Consider the following 11,818-nt stretch of genomic DNA (forward strand, 5'->3'; position numbering starts at 1 on the left):
TACAATTGTATAAAATTTTATATAAAGTTCATGTTAGATTTTTTTTTTTTTTTGGTAAGGAATTCATGTCAACTTTCATCTTGTCAAAGCCTAGTTAAATTTAGGTACCATACATAATTCACTTAGGTTCCATAAGAGCAGTAATATTTTGAATGTAGATAAGGACCCCTCTAATAATCGCCTCATTCATATTACTATGGTATGGCAACAAGCTCCAGTGCTTCAATTTTCATTTGTCGCCACACTATTACCCCGAATTACCACCATGCCAATCTCATTTTTCTCATTGTCATTAACCTCAATGGTGTTGTCAATAACCAAATTCATGAACTGATCGAACCCACGAAGAGTCCCCACAACTTGGCGGTTTTAACATAGCTGAACATAATCATCTGTTATAATTCTCAGATCTGAAGCAGAGGTTGAGTAGAATGGAGAGAAGGGGAAGGAAGGGTGGGCGGCTGAGAAAGGGAAAGGGAAGGGTTATTTTTTATTTTTATTTTTTTTTAAAAAAAATTCAGATCTGGTATGATTTGGGAAAGGGAAGGGTGAAACTTTAAATTTTTTCAAATCTGGTATGATTTGTAATTAAGTTGTTATGTTTTATAAATAAGGAAAAATATTCTTATATTTTGTAATATAGTGTCTTAAGTGGTATTATTAAGTTATTTTCCTTTTTTTTTTTTTTTTTTTAATCCTAGTAGTTTGGCTAGTGGAAGTGTCATGAGTAAGCCAGAACAGTTCTTGCAATTGGGAGAGCATCAATACACAACATGAAAAATTCTAGGACAGAAGATAATTACTCTCAGTTTACAACTTTTTCGATGTAATATAAGATGAAGAATTAACAAGATTACATACAATAATCACCTCTCAATATTCTTAATCAACAACTCAGAAGTAAGAAACTCAAGCATTATAGATCTCCCTTAGTAGTCCTAAAACCCGGTTCGCTACCTCTTGCCCGAAGAGCCTAGAGCAGCTTGATTCAAAATCTATCTCAATAGTCTTATTCTTAATTATTCGATCCCTCTTAGCCAAATCCGTACTTTCATCATCCGTCAATCTTCGCTCAGCACAAGCACACATATCCAATCACGTACCCAACATTACCTTTGCAACAGGACTTATTATTAGTGTTATGATTTTAATGATGACAAATTGTTGTGTAGGTACTAATACTCAAGGATCAATCAAATGGATCTGACAAATAAGCCCAATGGACAGCAGGAGTTTAGTCGGCTGAATAGAAGGGTAAGCCCAAGTCGGCTGCATAAGGAAAGGAATTCAAGATAGGCTACTGCGTATTTTTGGAACAAAATCAGTTTTACTCAAGCATTTAAATCAGATCTGCTATACAAGGAAACAAGTACCACTCCAACAAGGCAAATGACGCACAAGGAAAGCAGCTGTATAACCTTTATTTTACATCAACAACGTATAAGGAAAGAAGCATCTGCCAACCAGGCTGATACCATAAAAGGAAAGGATCATTACAAGTCTTAATAATACCATAGAAGGAAAGGATCATTACAAGTCTTAATAAGCTCTTGCTTTATTCTTGGAAATTAGGATCCTCAAATATTCCTAATTTTCAAGGATCAAATCTATTGGGTTGATATCTCTGCAAAATAAGAGTCTAACGGCTAGACATGTGAAGACTATTTATTCGAGGCTCCAGAGACAAAGAAAAACATACAGTCGTCTTATACTCTCAAGTTCTCTGCTTTACTTTTCACAAACATTGTATTCTTGAGTGATATAGTGTAAACAAAAAAGAAAGGAGAGATATAGAATAGTTTGTGAGGCATTGTATCAAAAAAAAGAATTCGAGTGTTTGAGTGTAGACGTACGAGCTCAATTCAAACAAACCACTATACCAAATCATTTACAAAGAGCTGCAGAGAACACCCTTGCAACCCAAGGGGACTGGACTAGGAGTCACGTTGAATCTGAACTAGTATAAAATATCTGTGTCAATTTTATTTCTGCATTTTTATTACTGCATTACGATATAGTCGACTAGTGTTCTCAGTTAGTCGACTATCTGAACGAAAAAGTTACAATTCCCCCCCCCCCTCTTGCACTTTTAATTGGTATTAGAGCAAGGTCTCACACTTAATTGCTTAACAGCAAGTGAGAAAAGATCAAATGGCTGCATATCAGATCCCCTCCACAACGAGACCACCCTACTTCAATGGTGAACACTACTTCCATTAGAAAGAAAGGTTCAAGATCTTTGTGCCATCAACAGACTATCAAGCTTGGATTGTGATAAAGAAAGGACCTAAACCTATTCCAAATGTGGATGCAAAAGATCCAAGTACAAAAATTGATTTGGAGTCGCATGATGTGACTAAAGAACAACAGGAGACTCTATCAACGAATGCTAGAGCAATAGCCTTATTATACTGTGCAGTCATTGGAGAAGAATATGCCAAAATATCAAACTGCGAGACTGCAAAAGAAATGTGGGATAAACTTGAGGTCACATATGAAGGAACATCAAAATTAAGAGAAACCAAAATCGATGCTCTAAGGCACGACTATGAAGCCTTTAGCATGAAGGATGATGAGAACATTGAATCAATGTTCACCAGATTCAGCAAAATCATTGGTGAACTCAAATCTCTTGGTGTGACTTACACTAACTCTCAACAAGTGAGAAAACTTGTCAGAAGCCTGCCCAAAACTTGGGAAACAAAGGCGATTGTTTTAGAAGATGGAAATCTGGACAATTTTACTTATGACGAACTGAGAGGAAATCTAATGGCCTTTGACAAGAACCATATTCAAGGATATCAGAAGGATGAAAAGAAGAAAATGGTTGCTTTCAAGTCTCAGGCTAAAGAATCTGACGATGAGTTCAAGGAAGAAGAAGTGGCTATGATCTCTAGGCATGTAATTGAAGCCATGAGAAGATCAAGAAACAATAGAAAAGGAAATTCAAATTTCAGGAAAGGTAAATCCTCCGCTGTTCAAAGAAATGATGGAAAATGCCACGAATGTGGAAAATTGGCCTCATTGCATCTGAATGCCCTGATGCAAAGAGGAAACCATCGAAAAACTATCAAAAACAACGAGCATTCAGCAGTTGGAGTGAAGATGAAGTCTATGAAGATGATGAGGAAGATATGGAGAACATTTGCTTCATGGCAATTAGTGAAACTAGTGAGGTAAGACCCTATCACTGTTCCAACTGTAGTGAAACTCAAAAGTTGCTTGACCAAACTCTCGAGGATTTAAATAGGGTGTTTAATGAATAACAAAAGCTTAAGAGGGAACGAAGGGACTGGGAACTTAAACTAGAAGTAGTTGAAATAGAAAGGGATCTTCTTCAAGAAGAAGTTGATGACTTGAAACTGCAACTTAATGGGTTGCGCAAGTCCACCAGTCATAGCTCTATTAAATCTAACAAATCGACTCGTAACAACAAGTCCACTGGGAAAAGACCTATCAATAGTAGAAATACCTTTGATAATTCTAAAGATGTGTTAACAAATTATGAGGAGACAAATCAGTCTAACAAAAGTTTTCAAACCACTGAAAGGAAGTCTCTAAGAAACTTTCATAAGTCGACTGCTCAGTCATTTTCTCAAAATCACTCTTCACAAAAATATTTTTGCTATGGAAAAACGGGCCATAAATATTTTTAGTGTAGGTTTCGTTATACACCTTCTCCAAGTTGGATATAGAAACCCAAGACTGATCATCAAAGCACTAACCCTCAAGGACCCAAGGAAGCTTGGGTACCTAAAAGAAAGTAACTACCTTGTTTTGCAGGAACACCACAAGAAGAAGTCAAAAGGGAAATGGTATCTAGACAGTGCGTGTTCCAGTCACATGACAGGCGACAAAAGCCTGTTCAAATCAGTTGCTGACTTTGATGGAGGACTAGTCACTTTTGGTGATAACTCAACAGGAACGGTAATCGGTACAGAAACTATTTCGTTTAATAATTCATGTGATATCTCTAATGTTTATCTGGTTGAAGGACTCAAATATAATCTCTTGAGTATCAGTCAATTGTGTGATTCTGATTTAGAGGTAAGATTCAAAAAGATTTGTACGTGTTATAGAAGACAAAACTCGAAAAGAAATTCTTTACGCGTGAGAGAACAAGAAATGTATATGTGCTCGACTCTGTTAAAAGTCCAGCTGGACATATTTTCTTGGCATCTATGGGAGAAGATCCTTGGGTTTGGTACAAGAGACTTGGACATACTAGCATGCGGCTAATTGAAAAATTAGTCAAACATGACTTGGTCCTAGGCCTGCCTAAAATAAACTATTCAAAAGATCATATTTGCGATGCTTGTCAGAAAGGTAAGCAAACAAGAAGTTCTTTCAATTCCAAAGATATTGTATCTACTTCTAAACCATTGCAGCTTCTACACATGGACCTTGTTGGTCCTACTAGAACTGCTAGTATTGGAGGAAAAAGGTATGCTTTTGTTATTGTTGATGATTTCTCTCGTTTTACCTGGGTTATATTTCTAGTTCATAAGGATGATACTCTAAAGAATTTTAAGTTTTTCTGTGAGAAAGTTCAGCGTGACAAAGGCTACTACATTACTTTCATAAGAAGTGATCATGGAGGAAAATTTGAGAACAAAGCTTTTGAGGATTTCTGCAATGAACAAGGTTATGCGCATAATTTTTCTTCACCAAGATCTCCTCAGCAAAATGGCATCGTTGAAAGAAAAATAGAACTTTACAAGACATGGCTAGAACAATGATTTTAGAACATAATCTGCCATATCACTTCTGGGCAGAAGCTGTAAGCACAGCGTGTCATGTATTAAGCAGGTGCTTGATTCGACCCATTCTAAAGAAAACCCCTTACGAGCTATGGAATGGTAAGAAACCTAATATTAACTATTTTCACTCCTTTGGGTGCAAATGTTTTGTGCACAACAATGGAAAGGACAACACTGGTAGTTTGATCCTAGAAGTGACAAAGGTATTTTTGTTGGTTACTCGAATAATAGCAGATCCTATAGAGTTTTCAATAAACGCACTAAATCTATTGAAGAATCTGTTCATGTTATTTTTGATGACACTAACCGTTTGCTCGAGAAAGAAAAATTTGCAGATGATGATGTCTACCAGTCCTCAATCACTACGCCTACTACCTCAACTGATCAAAGTCTCTCATTAAAAGAAACTACCTCTCGGCGACGCGTCGACTAACCTTACGATTGGACCTGTTCCAAACGAATGGAGAAGTGAGCCTAATTATCCTAAAAAGTTTGTTATTGGTGATATAAATGAAGGAATGAAGACTCGAGCTTCCCGCAAAATAATGCAAATCTAGCACTCATATCTCAACTCGAGCCTAAGAAAGTAGATGAGGCCTTAAAAGATGATCATTGGATCAAGGCGATGAAAGAAGAATTGGATCAGTTTGACAAAAATAAAGTATGGAATCTAGTTCCCAGGCCTGAAAAAGGATCAGTAATAGGAACAAAATGGGTATTCAAAAGTTGTGAAGAATAAAGCTCGACTGGTTGCCTAAGGCTATTCTCAACAGGAAGGAGTCGAATATGATGAAACTTTCGCTCCTGTTGCATGGTTCGAATCTATTCGAATTTTACTTGCTTATGCTGGTTTTAAAGGTTTTAAACTATTTCAAATGGACGTTAAAAGTGTTTTCTTAAATGGATTTATTGAAGAGGAATTTTTTGTTAAATAACCACCTGGTTTTGAAAATCCTAAATTCCCATATCATGTGTTCAAACTAAGTAAGGCGTTATATGGTCTTAAACAAGCTCCTAGAGCTTTGTATGATCGACTAAGCACCTTTTTAGTAGAACATGGATTCTCTAGAGGAAAGATTGATACAACTCTTTTCATTAAAAGATCTTCATCTGGAAATCTAATCATACAGATTTATGTAGACGATATTATTTTTGGAAGTACTAACCCATCTCTGTGTAAGGAATTTTCTGATCTCATGCAAAGCGAATTTGAAATGAGCATGATGGGAGAACTAACATTTTTCTTGGGGTTTCAAATCCATCAATAGGAAAAAGGAATATTCATCTGTCAAAGTAAGTACACAAAGGAGCTTGTTCACAAATTTGGTCTAAATGATGCTAAAGCTATGAAAACTCCTATGAGTCCTACATGTTCCATTGACGAGAGATAATACTGAGGTAAAGCGATTGATGAAACTAAGTATAGAGGAATGATAGGTTCTCTACTATATTTTACTGCTAGTCGACCAGACATCATGTTTAGTGTTTGCAAATGTGCTCGTTTTCAGTCAGCTCCTAAGGAATCTCATCTTAGTGTTGTAAAACGAATAATTAGATATTTACTTGGAACCATTTCCTATGGATTATAGTATCCCAAAACTAATCCCTTCAATCTAGAAGGATTTTCTGATGCTGATTTTGCAGGAGATAAGGATGATGGAAAAAGCACAAGTGGTTCATGCCAACTACTTAGAAAATCATTAATTTCCTGGCATAGCAAAAAACAGGGATGTGTTTCTCTCTCCACTCGAAGTCAATATATAGTTGTTGGGCAATGTTGTGCTTAACTCCTATGGATTGTGCATCAACTAAGTGATTATGATTTATTATTTAAGCCTGTTAAAATTTTCTGTGATAATTCTAGTGCTATATGTTTATCAAAAATCCTATGCATCATTCTAGAGCAAAGTATATAGATATTAAACATCATTTTATTAGAGATCATATTATCAAGGGGTCGATGGAATTACAGTTTGTTTCCACTGAAAATCAACTTGCTGATATTTTTACAAAACCCTTACTTGAGGAAAGGTTTTGCATGCTTAGAGAATCTCTAGGAATTATTGATAAACCTGTATAACTATGTTATTTTTGGTAAATTGACTAATTTTCCTTCTCTGAAACTCCCTCTGTCCTTTCATTGATTACCGCACCATACTTCCTCCCTAATTCTCGCCTTTCAATAAATATCATCATCAATCTTTGCCGTCTTCTCACTTTTCCCACTATCTTCTCCACTTCCCCATAAATCCTTTCAATTCCATGACTCTTCCATCTCCTCACAACCTCCATTAAAACCGTCCATCCCTCTATCATTTTTCACCCAACAGTTTTGCTCCGTTCCAATCTATGGCTAAAACTTCGAAACCTTCCTCTCTCTCTACTCGCAAAAGCACGAGAAACAAAAAAAAAAGGTAAAGCATCATCCCCTGTTCATGTTGAATCTGATGGCTCTGATTCCTCCCCTCATAACTCTACCAATTTGTTGTCTCTTCACTCCTCAAGCAAACGTGACCATGCAACTGAAGCGTGTGGTGAGTCTTCCAAGAAATTTAAATTTGACTATGAAAATGCCTTCCTTGGCCGTCGCCATTTACGGTCCACCCCAACTACGATCTATTTCACTCACTTAAAAGGTAAATCTTTTGCTCATGGTCGAATAGTGGATTTTGATGTAATCTCGTCACTACATTGTAATATCCAGCAGTTTTTTGACATTCATGGTTGGGTAAATCTTTTCTCCTATGCACCTACTCGTGTTTATGAACATCATATTCACATGTTTTATGCTAATCTTAGAGCTATGAAAGATGATGAACTTGAAACCCTTGTTTTTGGCACTCATATTTTGTTTGATAACTCTGATTTTGATGAAATGTTCAATATCAAAAGCTCTAGTTTTCCTGCCTTGTCTCGTAACTCCTGGCTATCTGATTTTGAGGTCACTTATGAAGAGGCTAAACGGTTCATTTCTCTTGACTCAACTGGTTCCCTTCCCCCTCACTTAGGCCCCAACACTTGTCTTTTGAGACCCGTGTGATTGCTCACATTATTGCTACCACTATACTGCCTCATGTAGGCTCTTTGTCGACCCTCACTCAGCGTGATACTCTTCTCACTTACTGTTTGGTTAAGAAGCGTAAGGTCCACCTTTCCTCCCTAGTCATGAACCATATGTTAGACTCTGCTTCTGATCCTACCAACTTGCCCTATGGTATGCTCATTGCTCGCATTATGGAAGCCCATCATGTTAATCTTGATGACCACCCCCCTATTTTTATTAAACAATGTTATGACTCTAGAGCATTTGTTAGCATAGGATATGTATGTATGGATGATGTATGGGTTCTCAAAAAGGATGTAGATAAGGAACTTGACCAACCCTGTCCACTTGTCTTCCAATCATTCAAACCATCATCCTCCAATCTCCCATCTGATCATCCCTCTGATATTCTTGCTAAGCTCTCAGTCCTTGATGACAAAATTGACTTTCTCAAAGATCTCCTTTTATCCACTCATTTTCATATGGAAAAAGTCAGGGATGTCTCTAAAGAAACTGGTGCTGATGTTGCTCGACTGCGTCTTAAGATTGATAGTGGTTTAAGGGAAGCAGGCAAGTTAGCTACCAAACTGCAAGGTAGTGTTGATGGTCTTCCTGCTAAGTTCACTGCAACTCTGGATGCCATTAAGAAAGCTATGGTTAACACCTTAGCGTACTTTTTTCGGCCCTTTGCTCAACAACAGCAGGAGCAACAACAATCTGATGGGGAGCAGGATTAATTATGTTTTGTCCTATTTTATTTAAGACAATCTTTTTGGTTTTGGGAATTAGTCCATCTTGACTATGTTATTTTTCCTTAACTATCCGTAGACTACAGCTTGTGGCTGATCGTTTAGCCTTATAATCTAACCCCTTATCGCTTTACCTATTTTTGTTATTATTGTTATTATGGCCTTTGCTGTGTGTCTTTCTTTTTGATTGATGCCAAAGGGGGAGAAAAGAGTCCAGTCCAGTCTGGACCAGTCAACTATTTAGGGGGGAGCATTATTACAAGAAATGAAATCAACTAGTTAAACAGGGAAGTTGACTACACTTACACTCACCTTGAGTAATTATTTTTTTGTCATCATCAAAAAGGGGGATATTGTTAGTGTTATGATTTTAATGATGACAAATTATTGTGTAGGTACTAATACTCAAAGGATCAATCAAATGGATCTGACAAATAAGCCCAATGGACAACAGGAGTTTAGTCGGCTGAATAGCAGGGCAAGCCCAAGTCGGCTGCATAAGGAAAGGAATTCAAGATAGGCTACTGTGTTTTTTGGAACAAAATCAGTTTTACTCAAGCATTTAAATCAGCACAATCATGGTGAGTCAAGCATTAAATCAGATCTGCTATACAAGAAAACAAGTACCACTCCAACAAGGAAAATGGCGCATAAGGAAAGCGGTACATGTAACCTTTATTATACATCAACAACGTACAAGGAAAGAAGCATCTGCCAACCAGGCTGATACCATAGAAGGAAAGGATCATTACAAGTCTTAATAAGCTCTTGGAAATTAAGATCCTCAAATATTCCTAATTTTCAAGGATCAAATCTCTTGGGTTGATATCTCTGCAAAATAAGAGTCTAACGGCTAGACATGTGAAGACTATTTATTCAAGGCTCCGAGAGACAAAAAAAAAAACATACGATCGTCTTATACTCTCAAGTTCAACGCTTTACTTTTCACAAACATTGTATTCTTGAGTGATATAGTGTAAACAAAAAAGAAAGGAGAGATATAGAATAGTTTGTGAGGCATTGTATAAAAAAAAAGAATTTGAGTGTTCGAGTGTATACGTAGGACCTCCATTCAAACAAACCATTGTACCAAATCATTTACAAAGAGTAAATTTGCGAGAGAACACCCTTGCAACTTAGGAAATTTGGACTAGGATTAACATTGAATCTGAACCAGTATAAAATATCTGTGTCAATTTTATTTCTGCATTTTTATTACTGCATTACGATAGAGTCGACTAGTGTTCTCAGTTAGTCGACCATCTGAACGAAAAAAGTTACAATTCACCCCCCTCTTGCACTTTCACTTATATGATCCCGAATAATCTCATCAATGCAAACGACCTGTGAAGGTTCGGTTTCTATAGAAACCAAGATACCAGACGGAGAGAAAAGAGCTCGAATATACAATGACAAAGAGAAGTAAGGCTTCACCTCGGGTAGCTTCTCGAGAAGTTGTCTTTGTTTGTCTAATTGTGTTTCCTCATAAAAGGTTTTAAGGTAATCGGGATGTTAGACGAGGTCCTTCCACTGAGGTAAATCAAGAATGAGGATGAGAGGTGTTGGGCTGCTGCGGATGACTTCGATTAAGAAGTTTGGTGCATCAGTTGAAGGTTTTAAATAGGCTGAAAGGCTTGTAATGTTTAAGGCTCCACCTGTGGGTAAGTTGCAGTGAACCCAACTACCAAGTATGAAATCAATCTATAACAATTTAGAAAGGAAAAAAGTTGACCTTGCATGTACTGCAGATGGTACTAGAATGAAAAGAACCACTTTATTACACAACTTCTCTCAAGTCTCAACTACTGCACATAGAGAAACATGTGATAGGAATAACACTTTATTACTGTGTGTTCCCAGTTTATCTTTTATTAAACATGTGATAGGAAGAACACTAGATCACAAAAAGAAACAAGACTTAATGAAAATCTACGAAGCAGTCAATGGAACTATTAACAATTAAGCAGAGGCATATGAAGTCTTAGACCTACTCATGCGAAAAAAAAAAAACAAATATGTCTAGTCCAATTTTTTTTTTTTTTTACGAAACTAAGCGGAAATAAGTAGAAATACTCTAATAATATCAGTAAAGAAATGTTCTCCTATGCTTACAGACATGCTGAGCTCCACATATTCTTGATCAGTCAAAGAAGACCGATTCCGTAAAAGATGAGATAAGTAAATGGCAATTCACTAAAATTTCATCTTTTTGAGACCCTTGAAAGTTCGTGAACATTAGAGCTAGTGAAATGGTAGTTATTAAAGCATAAATCATAGGATTTTTCCTTCCACTATAGCTGCAAAGAAGCATGCATGTCCAGTCATGAAAGGGAATAAGGGCATTAAGAAAAGGGATTTTCCAAGATCTAAAACTGCAATCCCTTTTGGGGGCCAAATACCTACGGTAGAGCACGGGACAAGAATACATGAATAGAAGTCTCCGTGCTTGCAGACAAGCGGGAAGATTGAACTACAATCCCTTTTGTACAAATACACGGAAGACGGACAAGAATACGTGAATAGAAGTCGGTCAGTACTCAAGGCGAACAAGCACGGAAGATTGATCTTCTGAGATCCTTTTGAAAGGGACAAATACCTACGGTAGAGCACGAGACAAGAATACATGAATAGAAGTCGGATAAACTGCTCGTTTTTCCTTCCTCAAGCACGGGAAGATTGAGCACGATCCCAAGTTATGGAAATACCTACGGTAAAAGGGACAATAATACATGAATAAAAGGGATTTCTCAAAAAGGAACAAAAAGATTGAGCGCAATCCCTTTTGGGGGCCAAATACCTACGGTAGAGCACGGGACAAGATCCGTATTCAAGAATGAACAAGCACAGGAAGATTAGATTGTGATCTGATTTACTTCCTTAACCCTTAAGATTAACTAACTTGATGTTCCTCAAGACTTCCTACTAACTATCTCCAACATGTTTTTGCAGTCTTTATGTATAACTTCCCCAAAAAGGCATCAGGTGAAAGCAGCTCGCACAAGCGCAGAAAACCACAAATAATGCACAAGGATAGTTCTTGAATAGAGCTATTAGCTAGGCCGGAGTATATTAATCTGGACAGGAAAGATTGTATAGGATGGTCGATTTTTACATTCATCAATTAGATGGTATCGATTTGAATTCTAATTACCTATTTAAGAACATATTGTAGAATTAGGAGGCTCTTTTTTCATCTACAGACTTAGGGCAATGTCTAATAAAAATGAATTTTAAGATATCTTAAATTGTTCCTATTTACTAGTAAG

The 11,818-nt window shown here is 36.9% G+C and overlaps 1 protein-coding gene across 1 annotated transcript; it reads right to left on the reverse strand.

The window, feature by feature from the left end:
• Nucleotides 1–901: 901 nt before the first annotated feature.
• On the reverse strand, nucleotides 902–10,670 carry LOC132038100 (red chlorophyll catabolite reductase, chloroplastic). The gene is given in 3 exon segments (XM_059428823.1): nucleotides 902–1,126; nucleotides 9,841–10,253; nucleotides 10,665–10,670. Coding segments are annotated over 3 exon segments (636 nt in total). The 3' UTR covers nucleotides 902–909.
• Nucleotides 10,671–11,818: the final 1,148 nt, after the last annotated feature.

The sequence above is a fragment of the Lycium ferocissimum genome, chromosome 11, assembly GCF_029784015.1.
Source record: "Lycium ferocissimum isolate CSIRO_LF1 chromosome 11, AGI_CSIRO_Lferr_CH_V1, whole genome shotgun sequence".
Classification (NCBI taxonomy): domain Eukaryota; kingdom Viridiplantae; phylum Streptophyta; class Magnoliopsida; order Solanales; family Solanaceae; genus Lycium; species Lycium ferocissimum.